The sequence below is a fragment of the Meles meles genome, chromosome 3 (assembly GCF_922984935.1).
Source record: "Meles meles chromosome 3, mMelMel3.1 paternal haplotype, whole genome shotgun sequence".
In the NCBI taxonomy this organism is placed as follows: Eukaryota; Metazoa; Chordata; class Mammalia; order Carnivora; family Mustelidae; genus Meles; species Meles meles.
The window spans coordinates 119210735-119230738 of NC_060068.1; the positions used below are offsets into that span (position 1 = coordinate 119210735).

A 20004-nucleotide genomic window follows, 5' to 3' on the forward strand; every position below is an offset into this window, starting at 1 on the left:
ACCTCCATGTATTTGTGGTCTTTCCAGATTTTATTCTTGTGGGTGACTCCTAGTTTCATAGTGTTGTGGTGAGAAAAGATGCATGGCATAACTTCAATCTTTTTGAATTTGCTGAGGTTTGTTTTGTGGGCTAATATGTGATCTATTCTGGAGAATGTTCTGTGTGCACTTGAAAAGAATGTGTATTCTGCTGTTTTAGGATGGAATGTTCTGAATATACCTGTTAAATCCATCTGTTCCAGTATGTCATTCAAAGCCATTATTTCCTTGTTGATTTTCTACCTAGATGATCTGCCTAATGATCTAAGTGGGGTATTAAAGTCCCCTACTATTATTATATTATTATTGATTAGTTCCTTTACATCTGTTACTGTTTTATGTATCTGGGTGCTCCTACGTTGGGTGAGTTATGTGATTTTTTACAGAAATGTTCATTTTTACTGCTTTTGTGTTTCCTACCTTTACACTGTCATTTTTGGTCCTTCCTTTCTGCTCAGACTCTCCTTTAATATTTCTTGCAGGCTGGCTTAGTGGTCATGAATTCCTTTAGTTTTTGTCTGGGAAATGATTGATCTCTCCTTCTATTCTGATTGATAGCCTTTCTGGGTAGTGTATTCCTGACCACACATTTTTCCCATTCAGCACTTTGATTATTATCATGCCACACCTTTCTGGCTTGGAAAGTTTCTGCTAAAAAATCCCCTACTAGCCTTATGGATTTTTCCCTTGTAAGTTACTGTCTTCTTTTGTCTCATTGCTTTAAAAATTTTTTATCACTAGATTTTGCCAATTTAATTACAGTATGTCTTGCTTTGTTTTTTTTTTTTAAGATTTTATTTATTTATTTGACAGACAGAGATCACAAGTAGGCAGAGAGGCAGACAGAGAGAGAAGGCGGAAAGCAGACTTCCTGCTGAGCAGAGAGCCCGATGCGGGACTTGATCCCAGGCCTGAGCTGAAAGCAAAGGCTTCAACCCACTGAGCCACCCAGGCGCCCCAGTAGTATGTCTTGCTTTGGATCTGCTTTTGTTGATCCTGTTGGGTGTTCTCTATGCCTCCTGGATCTGGATATCTGTTTCCCTTCTCAGATTAGGATAGATTTCAGCTATTATTTCTTCAAAAAATTTTCTGTCCCATTTCCATCTCTCTTCTTCAGGGACTGCTATAATATGTTATTATGTTTGACGAAGTCACTGAGTTCCCTAAGTCTGTTCTCGTTTTGCATAATTCTTTTTTTCTTCTCTTTTGTTCAGCTTGATTACTTTCCATCACTCTATCTTCTAGGTCATTAATTCTTTCCTCTGCTTCTTCCAGCCTGCTGCTTGTTCCACGAAGGGTGTTTCTCATTTCATTTATTGAGCCCTTTATCTCTGCTATGTTATTCCTTATCTCTGTGTTAAGGATCTCAGTCATGTCTTCTAATCTCAAGTCCAGTGAGTATCATTATGATCATTACTTTAAATTCTCTATAAGGCATGTTACTTTTATCTGATTCACTTAGAACTTTGGCAATGGCCTTGTCCTTGTTCTGTTCTTTCATTTGGGATGAATGTCTTCTCATTTTGTCTAAGTCTCTGTGCCTGTGTCTGTGTGTTAGGTAAGGCAGTTATAGCTCCCGTAAGGACCTATGTCTCCTGAAGATAATGGCCTTAGGAAGAAGAGGTGCTGTAGTGTCCTGTCATGTAGTGTCCCCTGTTCCCCAGGGCCTGAGGTTTCTGGGATTGTCTTTACCATGTGCTGTATATGCTCTGCTGTTTTATCCGGGCCACTTTATCTTTCAGGCCAGTCATCTGCAGAGGCGCTCTTTGCCTGTAGTGGGCAGTGTTTTGTCCATGGCCTGAATATGGCTCATTTTAGTTAGGTGTGCTCTGGTCTGTTTGTGAGATAAGACCTGTCACCACTGGCACCAAAACTGAGGCTCTGCAAAACTTCTGAGTTGGGAGGCACAGTGTAAAGAGGGGTTTGGCCCAGTCTTCTTGGGGAGGGAGCCCACTGTGCTGGGAGCGAGCCAAGTGTGACTGGAAGTGGTGGTTCCACTGGAGTGTGTGTGTGGGGGGGGGGCTTGTTGTAAGCAAGTTGCGTAGTGAGTGTTGGCACTGCTCTGGTTCTTCCATGTGGCTCTGTGTTTATGTTGAAGGGCAGGGGAGGGAAATGGTACCAGCCAATTCCTTTGTTTCTAGAAGGGTCTCTCCACTGACAGTCTCTCTGGGATGTACTCTAAGATGAGCGAATAACATGCCACTGCGTGCCCCAGGTGCTCTTCTGATTGCTGTTTCCATGCTGTACGTCTGTGGGTTTTCTGCCTGCTTTATCTCCAACAGCAGAGCAATGCCCTCTGGGTTCTATCCCAGACAAACCTGCTGACCTTAAAACCCCAGGCTTTAAGCCCCACTGGTTGCAAGAACTCATGAAATTTGGACCTCTCACTTTCTAAGGCAATTGCTAACTATGGGATTCGTTTTCCCTGTGAGCTCTTCTGTGTCCTAGGCAGTTGCTCACCCTTCTCTGTGACCGTGGCTCCCTCCCCACTATAGCAGCCACTGTTTCTGTCCCAAACCAAGTATCTGCACTTCCTACCTTCTTCAATGTGGCCTCTTCTCTAATTTTAGTTGTGGAGTTTGTTCTGCCAGTCTTCAGGTCAATCTGAGATTTTAGGATCATTTCATAGTTATCTAATTGTATTCATGGGATGAAGTGAGTCTAGGGTCCTCCTACTCTGCTGCCATCCTTCCCACCCCATTTTTTCCCTTCAAGATTTTATTTAAGTTCAAGTTAGTTAATATGTAGTGTAGTATTAGTTTCAGGAGTAGAATTTAGTGATTCATCACTTACATATAATACCCAGTGGTCATCACAAGTGCCCTTCCTCAATAACCATCACCCATGGTGCTCTACAGTTAAGAATCTCTTATGGTTTGCCTCCCTCTCTGTTTTTATCTTATTTTTCCTTCCCTTCCCCTATGTTCATTTCTTTTGCTTCATAAATTCCACATATGATGAAATTCTACGGTATTTGTCTTTCTCCGACTGACTTTTCTCAGTTAACATAATACACTCTGGTTCCATCCATGCCCTTATAAATGGCAAGATTTCATTCTTCTCGAAGGATGCATAATATTCCAATGTGCATATACCACATCTTATAGTCTTATAAGAGATGTCTAGAAACACATCTTATAATACAAAATGACATTTATTTTTATGTCTTTTGCACATTTCTTAAACTCAATTCTTTGTTTTTTGGGTGTTGAGTGTAGTAAAATCTTTATAGATTTTGGATTTTAGCCCTTTATCTGACATGCCAATTGCAAATATCTTCTCCCATTCCACAGGTTGCCTTTTAGTTTTGCTAATTGTTTCCTTCTCTCTGCAGAAGCTTTTTATCTTGATGAAGTCCCAATAGTTTATTTTTGCTTTTGTTTCCCTTGCCTCCAGAGACGTGTCTTGTAAGAAGCTGCTATGGCTGAGGTCAAAGAGGTTGTTGCCTGTGTTCTCTTCTAGAAGTTTGATGGATTCCTGTCTCACATTTAGGTCTTCATCCATTTTGAATTTATTTTTGTGTATGGCATAAGAAAGTAGTCCAGTTTCATTCTTCTGCCATGTTCCTGTCCAACTTTCCCAACACCATTTGTTGAAGAGACTGGTTTTTTTTTTTTTCCCCATTGGATATTCTTTCTTGCTTTGTCAAAGAATAGTTGACCATATAGTTATGGGTCCATTTCTGGGTTCTCTATTCTGTTCCATTAACCTAGGTCTCTGTTTTTGTGTTGGTACCATTCTGTCTTGATGACTAGAGATTTGTAATATGGCTTGAAGTTCAGAATTGTGATGCCTCCAGCTTTGGCTTTCTCTTAACATTACTTTAGTTAGCTATTTGGGGTCTTTTGTGGTTCCATACCAATTTTAGACTTGTTTATTCTAGCTCCGTGAAAAACGCTGGCACTATTTTGATGGGGATTGCACTGAATTTGTAGATTCCTTTGGGTAGTATAGACTTTTAAACAATATTTCTTCTTCTAATCCATGACTATGGAATGTCTATTTCTTTGGGTCTTCTTCAATTTCTTTCATAGTGTTCTATGGTTTTCAGAGTACAGGTCCTTTACTTCTTTTGTTAGGTTTATTACTAGGTATTCTCTTGTTTCGGTGCAATTGTAAATGGGATGGATTCCTTAATTTCTCTTTCTGTTGCTTCATTATTGATGTGTACAAATGCAACAGATTTCTATATATTTATTTTATATTTTACTGAATTCATGTATCAGTTCTAGCAATCTTTGGGTGGAGTATTCCAGGTTTTCTACATAGAATATCATGTTGTCTATGAAGAGTGAAAGTTTGACTTCTTCCTTGCCAATCTGGATGCCTTTTATTTATTTTCGTTGTCTGACTGTTGAGGCTAAGACTTCCAGTAGGATGCTGAACAATAGTGGTGAAAGTGGACATCTCTGTCATGTTCCTAACCTTAGGGGAAAAGCTCAGTTTTTCCCCACTGAGGATGGTATCGCTGTGAGTCTTTCATATGTGGCCTTATGATGTTAAGGTATGTTCCTTCTATCCCTACTTTCTTGAGGGTTTTTACTAAGAAAGGATGTTATATTTTGGCAAATGCTTTTTCTGTATCTGAGAGGATCATATTGTTCTTATCCTTTCTTTTATTAATGTGGCATATCACTTTGAATGATTTGCAGATACTGAGCCTCCCCTGTAGTGCAGGAATAAATCACACTGGACTGTGAATAATTCTTCTAATGTACATTTGGGTTTGATTAACTAGTATCTCACTGAGAATTTCTGCATTGAAGTTTGTCAGGGGTATTGGTCTCTAATTCTCCTTTTTAGTAGGGCCTTTGTCTGGTTTTGGAATCATTCCTCATGGAATGAATTTGGAAGTTTTCCTTCCACTTCATTTTTAGGAATAGTTTTATAAATTTTTTTTTTTTAAGATTTTATTTATTTATTTGACAGAAAGAGAGATCACAAGTAGGCAGAGAGGCAGGCAGAGAGAGAGGAGGAAGCAGGCTCCCTGCGGAGCAGAGAGCCCAATGCGGGGCTCGATCCCAGGACCCTGAGATCATGACCTGAGCCGAAGGCAGCGGCCTAATCCACTGAGCCACCCAGGCGCCCCTTAGGAATAGTTTTAGAAGAATAGGGATTAACTCTTTAAATGTTTGGTAGAATACCCCTGGGAAGCTGTCTGGCCCTGGCCTTTTGTTTGTTGGGTGATTTTTGGTTACCGACACAATTTCTTTGCTGGTTATGGGTCTGTTTAAATTTTCTATTTTTTCCTGTTTCAGTTTAGGGGTTTATATGTTTCTAGGAATTTATCCATTTCTTCCAGATTGTCTAATTTATTGGCATAAAATTGCTCATAATATTACCTTATAATTGTTTGTATTTCTGTGGTGTTGGTTGTGATCTCTTTCATTCATGATTTTATTTATTTGGGTCCTTTCTGTTTTCTTTTTGATGTCTGGCTAGGGGTTTATCAATTTTGTTAATTCTTTCAAAGAACCAACTCCTAGTTTCGTTGATCTGTTCTACTGTGGTTTTTGTTTGTTTTTGGTTTTGATATCATTTATTTCTGCTCTAGTCTTTATTACTTCCCTTCTTCTTCTGGTTTTAGGCTTTATTTGCTGTTTCTTCCTCAGGTCCTTTAGGTGTAAGGTTAGGCTATGTGCTTGTGACTTTTCTTGCTTCTTGAGGAAAGCCTATATAGCTATATACTTCCCTCTTATGACAGCCTTTGCAACACCCCAAAGGTTTTGCACTGTTGTGTTTTCATTTTCTTTCGTTTCATGTTTTTTTAAAAATTTGTCTTCTTATTTTTAAAGATTTTAATTTATTTATTTGACAGACAGAGAATAAGCAGAGGGAGCAGCAGAGAGAGAGGGAGAAGAAGGCTCCCCTCTGAGTAGGGAGCCTGATGTGGGAATTGATCCCAGGACCCCAGGATCATGACCTGAGTTAAAGGTAGATGCTTAACTGACTGAGCCACCCAGGCATCCCTCTTTATTTAAAGATGTTCCATTTTCTCCTGGCTTGCTAGTGAGACGTTATTAGAATATCTTACTTTTGTTTCCCTATATGTCATGTGTCTTTCCTAAGTATGTAAGACTAGTTCAATACTTAAAAATCAATTAAGAGTGGGAGGAGTTAAGATGGCGGATTAGTAGAAGGGACCCTGGGGTTGCCTCCTCCCTTGAACACAGCTAGATTGGCTTCAACGTATCTTGAACAACTAGGAAATCAATATGAGGATTAAGAGAACAATCTCCTGATTGAGAAGAGTTTTTTCTTTCCACATAATTCTAGATGATTAAAATGTTAGACTATTAGATTTGGCACAAATCTAATTAGTTTGATAATATCCAGTTGGCCACAGTATAAGAAAACAGGTATTTTCATATATAGTTTGTATAAGAATATATGTTATAACCTTTTGGAAGTGTAATTTGATGGCTATGTATCAATCAGTGATTTTAGCTATAAGCATAAAATGAAAGAAATCACCCCCCAAAACCCCTCTAATTTAACCACAAAAGAACTTATTAGAGGATAATGGGTAGAACTTAGAATCCAGACAAGAGCCTAAAAATTAATCTTGGAATCTACATGGCCAAAATCTGGTACTCTGAACCATGCTGCACAACTGAATACCCCATTATCACGGTCACTGGGCATAAACACCCCAGCTTGTATGGCCAGCAGCACAGTGTTGTACCCTGCCACCAGAACCTTTATAACTGCTACATGTCATTGCTGATGCCATCTCACCAAAATGGAGTGCACTGACTCTGCTTCTTCTCAGCACCAATTCTAATTTAAAATTTGGAGTAAGTATGTCTGACTGGTGTCTGAGACTGAAGCCTGAGAATGTATCTGGCATTTCAGCTTCTTTAGAAAGAAACAGACTGTATCTCTTAAGGTGGGAGATCTGCAAACATAGTTGAACTATGAATAACTAGAATCCCACAAAGAATGACACAATATCCACAAAAATGGTATACATTAAAATTATAAATACATACTACTCTTTAACTCCAAAATTCTGCAAGGAACTTGTCCTACAAACATGTAGAGAGCTCATCACATCATAAGTCTATAATAGCAAAAAAATTAAAATCAGTAAGAGGCTGGTCCCATAAATTATGGTATTTTTTAGAATATTAGATAACAGGAAGCTCATAAAATATTTATTAAATGAATACTATTTGTCAAGAATCATATTATACACTAGGAATACCACTGTAAGCAAAATGGGCAGTAGTCTGAGTGAGGTACCAATATTTTTAAAATTTATTTATTTGTCAGAAAAAGAGAGAGAGCACAAGCAGGGGAGCTGCAGGCAGAGGAAAAAGCAAGCTCCTGCTGAGCAGGGAGCCCGAAGCAGGACTCAATCCCAGGACCCTGGGATCATGACCTGAGCCAAAGGCAGATATTTAACATCTGAGCCACCCAGGTGTCCCTTTTACTTTATATTTTTAAAGATTTTAATTGTTTGAGAGAGACAGAAGTGAGCGTGAGCAGGGCGGGGCACAGAGAGAGAGAGGGATAAACAGACTTCCTGCTGAGCAGGGATCCTGATATGGGGCTGGATCTCAGGAACCTGAGATCACAACGTGCGCCTAAGGCAGCCACTTAATCAATTGAGAAACCCAGGAGCACCCCCCACTTCCTAAAGATTTTATTTATTTGAGAGGGAGAGAGCACCAACAGCGGGAAGGGTAGAGGGAGAGGGACAAGTAGACTCCCTGCTCAGCTCTATCGTAGGACCCTGAGATCATGACCTAAGCAGAAGTTAGATGCTTAACTGACTGAGCCACCCAGGTGCTCCAATGTACTAAAACGTATGTATTTTTTAATGCCTAAAATATATTTAGAGGTAAAAAAATTAGTGTAACTTTATTAGGGAAAAAAAGACGTTTATGCATTTTTTTTTTTTAAATATTTTTTATTTATTTGACAGAGAGAAATCACAACTAGGCAGAGAGGCAGGCAGAGAGAGAGGAGGAAGCAGGCTCCCGGCAGAGCAGAGAACCCGATGTGGGGCTCGATCCCAGGACCCTGGGATCATGACCTGAGCCGAAGGCAGAGGCTTTAACCCACTGAGCCACCCAGGCGCCCCCGTTTATGCATTTTTGTGTAAACAGAGAGAAATTTCCTGGAACAATACACAAAAACTGTTGGTTATCTCTGGAGTAACAGTGGATGGGGGAGTTTTTTTTTCTGATACCCTGAATTTTTTTTACCTCTATTTAAAATTTTAAAAATACCTTTTATAATTTAAAATGGAGAAATTTTATTTTCAAATGATATGATTGAGTACCTTAAAACAAACAAACAAAAACAAAGAGAACCCATTGGAGAATATAGGGTTTCTTTCTGGAGTATGGAAAATGTTCTAAAATTAGACAGTGGTAAGGCTTAAACAACTCAGGGAATTTTATGGGTGATTTTTATGTAAGGTATGGAATTATATCTTAATAAAGCTGTTAATGGAGAATGGGGGAAGTGATCTTCAGGCCTGTGTGGGAGCTGTCCCTGATTTAAGATTTGAATTAGTTTGGCATTTGATGTTTTAAATTCAAAATGTAGGTGAACTTTGCCTTTTACTCTAGACATATACATATTTTTTGTTCCAAAAATCTTTATTAGTCTGGGGAAAAAATTAGCCTGGGATAGGTTCCATATTTATCCTTTGGCTTTCCCATTACAGAAGGTTATTTTGATATAACTGTAACAAAACTTACCAGGAGAAAAAGATTCCTCAGAAAACCAGTAACAAGAATTCTGTTTCTCCTTGAACAGTTACTGAGCACCTATTCTGTTCAAGGCATTAAGCTACTTGCTGGGGATATGGATGTGTCCAACAGTGAACTTATTATTTAGGGGGAAGAGATTGAGAAAAAGATGATTTTAAAAAATATTTTCAAGTAGATGATGGAGTTTTAAAAAACAATTTTGGATAAAAAACCCCAATGGTGGGCACCGGGTGGCTCAGTGGGTTAAACCTCTGCCTTTGGCTTAGGTCATGATCTCAGGGTCCCGGGATCCAGTCCCACGTCAGGCTCTCTGCTCAGCAGGGAGCCTGCTTTCCCTCTCTCGCTGCCTGCCTCTCTGCCTACTTGTGATCTTTCTCTGTGTGTCAAATAAATAAATAAAATCTTAAAAAAAACAAACAAACAAACCCCAATGGGCCTATTTTTACAAAATGACACATTTAAAGAATAGAATTATATTTTATAATTCGCTTTTTTCAATTATCCATTTATTTCTAGCATCTCCAGAGGATGTGTCCTTGGAAACCTGGTAACAGGTTTGCAAGTTCACCTCAGGATTTTCAAGATTGAGAGTAGTGGTGGTAAACCATCTCTACCAGTTAGCACCTGGTCAACCCTGCCTCAAATTCTTCATCTACCAAATAGGGGTAATAACAGTATCAACCTTATGAGGCTGCAGTGAAGATTACATGAGTTAATCCATGCAAAGTACTTAATTAACATGCTGCCTGGCATAAATGCCAGCTATTCAGCTATTCTTACTATGTGAGGCTCACCGTAATTAACATGTTCAACCCTAAGAGGCAACCAGTCATTCAGAATCAAAACATTAGCTCCAGGAAAAGAAAGGCACAGGATTCAAAGAAAGTTTTACTGATTGCCAAAAAGTAAACCCCATAAAATAAAAGTTAAACCATGTTTCTAATTAGGAAGACAGTATTATAAGGATATTAGTTCTTTCTTAATTAACTTCTGAATCTGAAGTAGTGGTTCTGAACCAGTGGCAATTTTGCCCTCCAGGAGACATTCGGCAGTGTCTGGAGACATTTTTGGTTGTCACAAGTGAGGGGAGAGAAGGGCCGCTGCTGGCTGGCATCTAGTGGGCAGAGACCAAAGATCCTACTAAACATTTCACAGTGCACAGGAAAGCCTGCCACAGAAAAGAATTATCTAACCCAAAGAAACCCTGATCTAATGTAATCCTTGACAAACTGATTCCAAATTCTTTTGGAGGACTAAATGGGCACAATCACCAAGAAATTTTGGGTAAAAAAATAAGGAGAGGTGATTGCTCTATTAGATAACAAAAAAATTACCAAACTACAAAAATAAAACATTAGAATTCTGTCACTGAGAATAGACAAATCAATGAAACATACACAAAAAAAAACCCCAAGAAACAGACACAAGTGTGTAAAATGATTTGGTGTTAAAATGTGTTTCAGAGGTTGCCTGGGTGGTGCAGTTGGTTGAGGGGCTGACTTTTGGTTTTGGCTTAGGTCATGATCTCAGGGCCCTGGGATGAGCCCTGAGTTGGGCTCCAGGCTCAGCAGGGAGTCGGTTTCAGGATTCTCTCTATCCTTCTACCCCACCCCACTTACTCTACCCCCTGCTCGCTCACATGCTCGCTCTCCCTAAAATAAATAAATAAATTGTTAAAAAAAGATTTTATTTATTTGACAGAGAGAGACAGCAAGAGAGGGAACACAAGCATGGGGAGTGGGAGAGGGAGAAGCAGGCTTCCTGTTGAGCAGGGAGCCTGACTAGGGGCTCGACCCCAGGATGCTGTTATCATGACTGGAGCTGAAGGCAGGCATTTAACAACTGAGTCACCCAGTCGCCCCTAAATAAATATTTTAAAAATATGTGTTTCAAATAAGTGGAGAAAAGATAATTATTTGAGAAATTATTCTCAGACAATTAACATCATATATTATAAACTCTAATATCTAAAATATTTCCCCCATACATCTAGAATCAGGGTACATCTAAGAGTTGCTCTCACATTTCATCTGTTAGTTTCTTTTTTCCTGAAAAGCTGTTTATTTTAAGTTAACAGCAAATCTTAGATTTGATGCTATCGTAGAAATATGGTAATAGAGTATGTGGAACATGGTAAGTATACTTCACACCATCTAAAATCTTAGGACAACAAAGATCTCTCTAAACATTAAACAAACAAACAAAAAAACCCATAAAGATAAAAGATGCACAGATACATACATAAAAGTGTAAAACTTCATTAAATAAAACACCACAAACTATGGATTTCTCAATTTAGTGTAATCCCAATTTTAGAAGGAGAAATTGTTTGGAAGTTGACAAAAGGACTTTAAAGTTATCTGACAGAATAAATATATAAAAACTAGTCAAAAAATTCTAAAAAGAGCAACGAAGAGTTTTTTCTATTTATTATCATTATTATTATTATTTTTGTTTTAAGTAGGCTACATGCCCAAAATGTGGCTTGCACTCATGACCCTGAGATCAAAAGTCATGTGCTCTGTTCACTGAACTAGCCAGGTTTTCTAAGCCCCTCTTCTGTTTATTATTAAAGCAGCACTGGAGCACCTGGGTGGCTCAGCTGTTAAGTGTCTGTCTTCAGCTCAGGTCATGATCTCAGGATCCTGGGATGGAGCCTCACATCGAGCCCCACATTGGGCTCTCTGCTCAGCAGGAGCCTCTAACACTCTCCCTGCTTATATTCCCTCTCCCTCTGCCAAATAAATAAATAAATAACATTAAAAAAAATAAAGTAGCGGGGCGCCTGGGTGGCTCAGTGGGTTAAGCCGCTGCCTTCGGCCCAGGTCATGATCTCAGGGTCCTGGGATCGAGCCCCACATCGGGCTCTCTGCTCAGCGGTGAGCCTGTTTCCCTCTCTCTCTGCCTGCCTCTCTGCCTGCCTCTCTGTCTACTTGTGATCTCTCTTTCTGGCAAATAAAAAAAAAAATAAATAAAAAAAAAATAAATAAAGTAGCATGTACCAAGGCCAGAAGAGAAAGTCCAAAAATAGATATAAAATATAGAAAAATTTACCATTTGATAAAGGTAGTATTTCAAACCACTGAGTAGACACAGTAAAAAATTCAATAAACAATGTTGGGACAAATAGCTAACCATCTGGAAAGAAACTATTAGATTACTGTTCTCTGTCTTTTTTGAAACTAATTCCAGGTGGATTAATAAATTAAATGTAAAAATACCTTTATAATCTTAAGAAAAAAGCCTTTCGAAGGAAAAAAAGTGATAGGACGGACTACATAAGAACTTAAAACTTCTATAAAGGGACGCCTAGGTGTGGCTCTGTTGGTTAAGCATCTGCCTTTGGCTCAGGTCATGATACCAGGGTCTTGGGATCTAGTCCTGTACTGGGCTCCTTGCTCAGTGGGGAGCCTGCTTCTCCCTCTGTCTGCCACTCTCCCTGCTTGTGCTCTCTCTCCCTAACAAATAAATAAAACCTTAAAAAAAAATAAAACTTCTGTAAAGAACCCAAAAGAAGTAAAAAGGGGGGGGGAGCAATGTGTATGACACAGGGAGCTGTATTATTTTCCTAGCACAAACTACTGCAAACTAGCTTAAAACAGAAATCTTTCCTCTCACAGTTCTGGAGGCTTAAAAGTAAAAATCAAGGGGCGCCTCGGTGCTCAGTGGGTTAAAGCCTATGCCTTCGGCTCAGGTCATGGTCCCGGGGTCCTGGGATCCAGCCCCGCATCGGGCTCCCTGCTTGGCAGGGAGCCTGCTTCCTCCTCTCTCCCTGCCTGCCTCTCTGCCTACTTGGGATCTTTGTCTGTCAAATAAATAAGTAAAATCTTTAAAAAAAAAAAAAAAAAAGTAAAAATCAAGCTGTATGCAATGCCACGCTCCCTCAAAGTTGCTAGGGAAGAATCTGTTCCAAGCCTTTCTCTTAGCTTCTGGTGCCACCAACAATCCTTGGCATCCCTTAATTTGCAGTTGCAACTCCCATTTTTGCTTCCACTGTCACGTGGTGTTCTTCTGTCTTCATGTCTTCTCATAAGGGCAGCAGTCATATTGGATTAAGGGCCCACACTATACTGTATGATCTCATCTTGAATTATAACATCTGCAACTACCCCATTTCCAAATAAGGTTACATTTCTGTAGTGGTGGTTAGAACTTCAACATTATCTTTTTGGAGGACCGAAGTTAACCCATAAAAAGTCTTTAATATGTAAGGAAAATGTACAAATAACACCCCAATAAGAGAGCAGGTAATTTTCACACGCATACACCATCTCCACCGCTATGTGTATATATATACCCAACATGTCTATTGGCGATAGAGCTGTGCAGCTCTACCACGTGCTGAGCACACTCTCTATCTCCGACCTCACTAGCTGCTCCTCCTTCCCTTGCCTTCACCTGAGGCAGACATTGTGGTGTGTCCTACCACTGGGTCCAGGATGCTCTTCCTCTTGTAGATTCTTAGCCTAGATGATCTCACCCAGATCAATGATTTTATTACAGTCTATGTGCCAATGACACCAAATTGTGTCCCAAGTCAGAACTTCTCCCCTGGTCTGCAAACTCAGTACAAACAATACACCTTGCATCTCTAGCTGGCTATTCCATAAGCATCTTAACTTATAACACCTTCAAAACAGAACTCTTGAATCTTTCTTCCAATCCTGTTCCTCCTCATGTCTTCTTCATTTCCGTTAATGACAACAACATGCATCCAGTGGCTCAGGCCAAAACCAGGGCATCATTCCTGATTCCTCCCTTTCCCTCACTATCCCCATCCAAGTTCTCAGGACTTGATTTTACTTCCTAAATATCTACTAAATACTTCCAGTAACCCAGCCCACTCTATTCCAAGCTACAGTTATTTTTGGTCTGGCCTATTACAGCAACCTCAAAAAATGATTTCGCTGATTCCACTTTGGTCCTCTTACAGGAACATGATTATACTTCTGGTTTGTTTGGGGAAGTTCCAGTTTTTACCTGTTGCTTGACCTTCCCTCCAGTCAGCACCCGCTTCATTTTCAAAATGATTCCCATTTGAATACTACATTATGTGATCACCTTACCTTACAATCCTATCTTCTCATAGTAGCTAAAGTCACCTTTTAAAAATATAAATCAGATCATGTCATTCCAGTGCCTCGAAACCCTTCAAAGACTTATTATATAAGGATAAAATCTGAACTCCTTATTGTGGTCTACAAAGCCCTAAATGACCTAGCCCACCTATTTCTCATCTCTCAGGGACTCTGTTGTGCAGCCATTACATTCAAGCCCCACTGGTCTTTTGATTCCTCCAACTGGTCATGTCATTTCTACTTCCAAGACTTTGCTTTAGCTGCACCCTTTCCTGCTACCTTATTCCCTTAGAACTTCTCATAACAAATCTGTTCTGTCATTTCGTTCTCAGATCAAATATGAACTCTTCAGAGAGAGGTCTTCGTTGAAAACACATCTAAATGTTCCCAACCCCACCCAAGTTACTATTACATTGTTCACTTATTTAATAGTTGTTTATTACTTATATTTCCCCACTAGAATGTAGGTCCCTTGTTACCTTGTTTACCTCTGGTCCACAGGGTCAGAGCATGTGCTCAATATGTATTTACAGAAAGAATGACTTACAATCAAAGAAAAAAATTAAAACTGTAATAGCTCAAAGAATTTGGCTATCATACCAGCAAAGAGTAAAAGAACAATAATGCCTATTTTCCTTTCTAATGCTTTGCATATTGTCTGAAATTACATTTGTGTGATTATTTATTGTTTGTCTCCCCCTGACTAAAATAGAACCTCCACAAGGCCAGGGACTTGGTTTTATTCACATCTGTATTCTTAGCACCTACAAGTGCCTGGCATATAATAAGTATTCAGTAAATATTTACCAAAAAATTGACAATATCTGGGGTGACTAGATAGTAGAGAAAAGGGTATGGTGAGAATATAATTGATGCATAATTTCTGTAGGAAATTTGGCAATGTATATCAAAAGCTCTCAAAGGGGACATACCTCTTGACTTCACACTTTCACTTCCAAGAGGAACTTATCCTAAACAAGCAAATGAACAAGGGTACAAAAGTTACTTATGAGGGACTTTATATTGTGTTGTTTATGACAGAAAATTTAGAAATGTCAGCATGATATCCTTTAATAGGAGGTTATAAATATAATTGTAAATCTGTACAATGAAATACATTAAAAATATTTCAGAGGAGGAGAACCTGGATGGCTCAGGTCATGATCTCAGGGTCCTGGGATCAAGCCTCTTGTTGGGCTCCCTGCTCAGCAAGGAGACTGCTTGTCCCTCTGCTCCTCCCCCCGCTCATGTTCTCTTTCTCTCTCTCTCAAATAAATTAATCTTCATAAAAAAGTTCCACCTTGTTAAAAAAAAATATTGGGGAGGCATGTATATATTGGTGCAGCAAGAGATAAAAAGTATATTAAAGGGCAAGCTAAACAACCCCACATGTAGGGGCACCAGGGTGGCTCAGTTGGATCAGCATCCGTCTTCTTGGTTTTGGCTCAGGTCATGGTCTCAGCGTCCTGAGATGGAGCCCTGTGTTGGGCTCCTAGTTCCAAGTGGAGTCTGCTTGCAATGCTCTCCCTCTTCTCCTTCCCCTGCTCTCTCTTTCTCTGTAAAACTATGTAAATAAAATCTTAAAAGAAAACCCCACATGTAGAGCAAAATTTCATTTTTGCAAAAACAATGTATGGGAAGACACATGGCATTATGTATGAATGTACACACGCATTTACAGGTAAGTTTGGACAGAGAGACTTCAAAATGTCAACACTAGTGATCTTTGGGTGGTGAGAGTAATGGCAATTTTAATTTTCTTCTACATACATTTCTAAACTTTTCATAATTAGGTCAACAAAATTACCTATGTTCTGCTTTTTAGGTGGGAAACAAAAAGCAATTAAGTATTATGGAAAACACAGACACACTTCATAAACTTAACGAAGACTAGAACCCAGGTTTAGAACCATGGGTTCAGAAATGTTAACTCCAGTATTGGAGATGATTTTCTGATTTCCTGAGTTCAAGCAAGTTGTTTTCTCAGTCAATATTTGTAAAAAAGAAAAAAAATAAAACTTGTTTATTTCATTGCCTGCCAAGCTTGAGAAGGTCAGGCTTGATTGAGAAATAACACAAAATGTAGCAAAAGCTACCATTGATCACTAGGCATTTTCCTTGCATTGCCTCATTGAAAACCTTCTAATGGTCCTGCAGGTATCAACACTCTCAAGTGCAAAAGCTGAGAGAGGTGACAGAACTCGTCAAAGTTTTCCTAGATGCTATGTGGAAGATCCTGACTTGAAGAGGTCTCTCTGGGAGCACCTGGGTGGCTCAGTCGTTAAGGGTCTGCCTTCAGCTCAGGTCGTGATCCCAGGGAAGCCTGCTCCTCCCTCTCCCACTCCCCCTGCTTGTATTTATTCCCTTTCTCACTGTCTCTCTGTCAAATAAATAAATAAAATCTTGAAGAAGAAGAAGAAGAAGAAGAGGAGGAGGAGGTTTTAGAAGAAGAAGAAGAAGAGGAGGAGGTCATCTATCTGACCTCAAGGCCTTCAGGGAAAGTTAGACAAAGGAGCTTTAGGCTTTAACCTTGCAAGTCTCTTAATGCCTCTGATCGTTTACATGGCTATCCCACTGCCCTATTTAATTTGCAAGAACAATAAAAGGAGAAGAGCCTGGTGTTTCTAAGAAAACTGGAGTAAATATATGGAGAAGCAAGATTTACAGTGGGTACTACTCAAAAGACTCAAGGTCAAAATGCTTGGTTGGGTAGTTATAGGGGAGAGGAGCAGTTTGAGAGTGTACCCACGTGTGTGTGTATGAAGGGCCACAAGAGACACCACAGAATGGGATAAGGATGACATCTCCGCACTTGAAGGGAGCTGGGCCACGATGAGGGAAGCTGGACAGTACCTGGGAGGAAAAGGAGCTGGTAGACTGACAGAGTGTAAAGAATTGAGAGAAGTTGCAATAGGAGAGAGGAAGAACTAGGAGGAAAGGCAGTTATAAGTTATTCTGCAGTACTTTTTCCTTCCACCTTTTTTTCTCCCTTTAGTCTCTTCCTTGCTGGTCTCAGTCACAATTCGGCCCTCAGTGCTCTTTTCTATCTCGATGATTACCAAATCTCTCCAGTCCTGACCTTCCTCGAGAGTTCCAGAGTCCCCTCCTCTGAGGTCCAAAATGAATGCAGCATCCCTTATACCTCAAGTCTGCTCCTACCCTTGTACTTGCTCTCACTTAATCAAACATGTTCTCTCTCCTCTCTTCCTTCAAGCATTCTTTCATCCGACAAACATTTACTGTGGCTCTATTATGTCCTACACACCGCCATTAACTTACCAAGTTGGCTCACTTCTACTTTGAAAATCTTGTCTGTCCATCTCATCTAAATTCTTACCTGAGATTTACTGAGAAATCCTTCATGCTTCAGCCATGGCTACACAGGACTCTAAGTTAATTGGTTTGCATGCCCTTCATTTTGTAATGACCACCTAGCGCGCATAGCATTATACCTGGGACACAGAAGGGGCTCGCAGTGGAATTACCGACTGCAAACTAGTTGGGATTGGAGGAGCAGAAGCTAGGAGATTTGGCTTGAAGGATTATTTGCATATGAAGAAAGATGTCTTCCTTAAACTCTTGGTTACAGATCTGTACAAATAACAGCAGCGTCAGAATTCTTTTATTTCTGGGGTGTGGCCATAGGAGGCTGGGAAGACCGCTTAAACCTGATGTTGAGAGTCTTCTGATAGAAAACCTGTCCTCCTCCCATCCCTTGAATACTCAATAGTCACTTGTTGAATCTATCACCTTCCATGAGAGGAACCACGGATATTGTGTTCTCCTTTGTATCCCCAGCGCCTAGCACATCGAGCCCACATTAGGGGTTCAGTAAATATCTGTGGAAGATTCGAGAAAGGCAGGGACCATAGATATTTCATTCATCGTCTCAGGAAGGACAAAGACTAAGGGGCTCGAGGGAAAAAGAAACAGTGCAAGATATTTCCCTCCCTATTCCTTTAGAGGTTGGTAAATGTTTGCTAAGCAAAATAAATCGCCCTCTTGCACAGCTTCAAAATCGGGCCCCTCGCTCGGCTGCCAGGCCCTGGAGCGCGGCCACCATCTCTGGCTCAGGCTCAGGCCCGCGCTTCCCTCTCTCCCAGCTCAGGCTCCTGTTACCTCCCTGCACACATCTGTACTCAGAACAGGCCCAACAATTACACGCTCCCGCGGCCCTGCCTCGAGATCCGGGACAGCCCCCAGGACCGCGTCCCCTCAGCCCCCCGCCCCCCACCCTGTGTCCCGGGGAGCCTGCGGCCCGGCCTGAGGCCGCCTACTGCAGCGGGTTCCCGCACCCCCAGCCGCAGGCGCGCCAGACTCGGTCCATGTGCTCGGCCGCCGTCGCCAGCCCCGGCCCGCTGCGGCTGGAGCGGGGAGCCCGGGAGGCCTGGCCGCCGCGGCCCTGGCCCGCCGCGCTCCTCCGGGCGGGAGAGGCCTGCGGGCGGGAAGCGGCTGCAGCTGTGAGGCACCAAGGGACGGGAGGCGGGGGCGCAGGGAACAGCGGGCCAAGCTGGGGTGAGGGGGCGGCACCCCCGCCGCGGTGGGGCTTGGCGAGCGGCGGCTCGCTCACTCACCACAGTTCGGCGGGGCAGCGCGCCGGGGGTCCGGGACAGGGCCCGGCGGAGCCTCCGTGCCCTGCCCGAGCGGGCCCCTCCGGAACTCTCGGAGCCGCTGTCGTCCGAGATCACGATGAAGTCCTCCATGGCTACGGGCCCTAGCCGAGGCAGTGCGCGGGCCGCCGGCGACCCGGGCGGCGGCGGCGGCGACTTCGGCTCCCGCTGCTGAGACGAGGGCAGCAGCGGCGGCGGCAGCGGCAGCGGCAGCGGCGGCGGCGGCGACAACCGGAGCCATCACCCCGCCGGCCCCGCCCCTTCCCGCCCCGAGCCCCGCCCCCGCCGACCGGTCCCGCCCCTCCTGAGCCTGCCCCCACTCCGTCCCCAACCCCCGCGGCAAGCGGCGGGCGGCCGGGTCAGGGACGCGGGCGCCGGTCTCGGCGGGGGCGCTCGCCCTCCCTTCCCCGAGAGTAAAAAAAGAGAGAGAGAAAATCAAGTCGCAGCCGGCTTGGGCCAGTGTTGCGGGTATGCCTGCGTGACGCTAAGGCTGCAAAGGCTTCCCCACCTGCTTACAACCCACCCAAGTGTGAGGTGAGGTGTGAACAGGCCTCTGACTGAGCCCGCGCCCCAGGGGAGGGACTTGGCCTCCGGCAGAGGGATGAGGAGACCCTGAATGACTGAGGGTAGATGGCCTGGCTTGTGGCCAGGTGGGGCACAGAGGCCCCACTTCCTTATGCCCATGTGCAGTAGGTCTGTAGGATAAATTCCTAGAGTGGGATTACTGGGTCAAAGGTGATGTTTCTGCTGTTTGAATAAATGATGCCAAATTACTTCTAAGTTGTACCAATTGGCAGTTTCACCAACAATCTGTGTCACTCAGGAATTTACGCTGTGAGATCTAGACACTTGTACAGTTGATCAAAAACTGTATCAAAAAACAGGATCAGAAACTTGAAAAAAGGCACAAAGGGAAGCCATGAGGTGGCACACATCAGGAATGATAAGGTGTTAAGAATGAGCAAAGCTATAAAGATAAAAAGAAAGAAATACCCCATAGAGGGCGAAGTGGTAGGTAGTTGACTGGTTGTACGTTACCAACGTTAAAATCAAGATAGGATCTGTGTTACAAGAAACGTGGGGTATTGACAAAAATCCTGTGGCTCATGTACCAGCAACTTGATAATATGTGTTGACAGATCCAAAGGGAAATTGTATTTACCTGAAGAGGGTTTGGTTCTCAAAGGAATTGTCATGTGCTACCTAAGCAGTGTCTAGGGCAGTGATTCTCAAACTTTAGAGAGCATCATACTCATGAAGGAGAGTTGCTCAAACACCAACTGCTGGGCCTCACTCCAGAGTTTCTAAATCTGGGGTAGGAGGTATGAGGCTCTGAATTTGTATTTCTGAAATTTCCCAGGTAACGTTGATGCTGCTGTTCTGGGGACCATGCACTGAAAATCACAGGTCTGGTGGGTGAGGAGTCCACGGCCAATGGATTTCAAGTTCTGGTCAAATGACTGAAATCATCCCTTTTGTGAAGGGCTTTATTAAATTGTCTGCACCAAATGCCATTAGACATTTGGTTTATTTAACTCTTGGTTTACTTAA

General features: G+C 42.0%; 1 protein-coding gene across 1 annotated transcript in view; it reads right to left on the reverse strand.

Annotated features, from left to right (window-relative positions):
* Positions 1-18684, reverse strand: part of SIMC1 (SUMO interacting motifs containing 1) — a 77465-nt gene extending 58781 nt beyond the window's left edge. The window contains exon 1 of the mRNA XM_046000120.1: positions 18418-18684. Coding sequence (XP_045856076.1) covers positions 18418-18546 — 129 coding nt within the window. The 5' untranslated portion in view covers positions 18547-18684. The remainder of the gene's footprint in view (positions 1-18417) is intronic.
* Positions 18685-20004: the final 1320 nt, after the last annotated feature.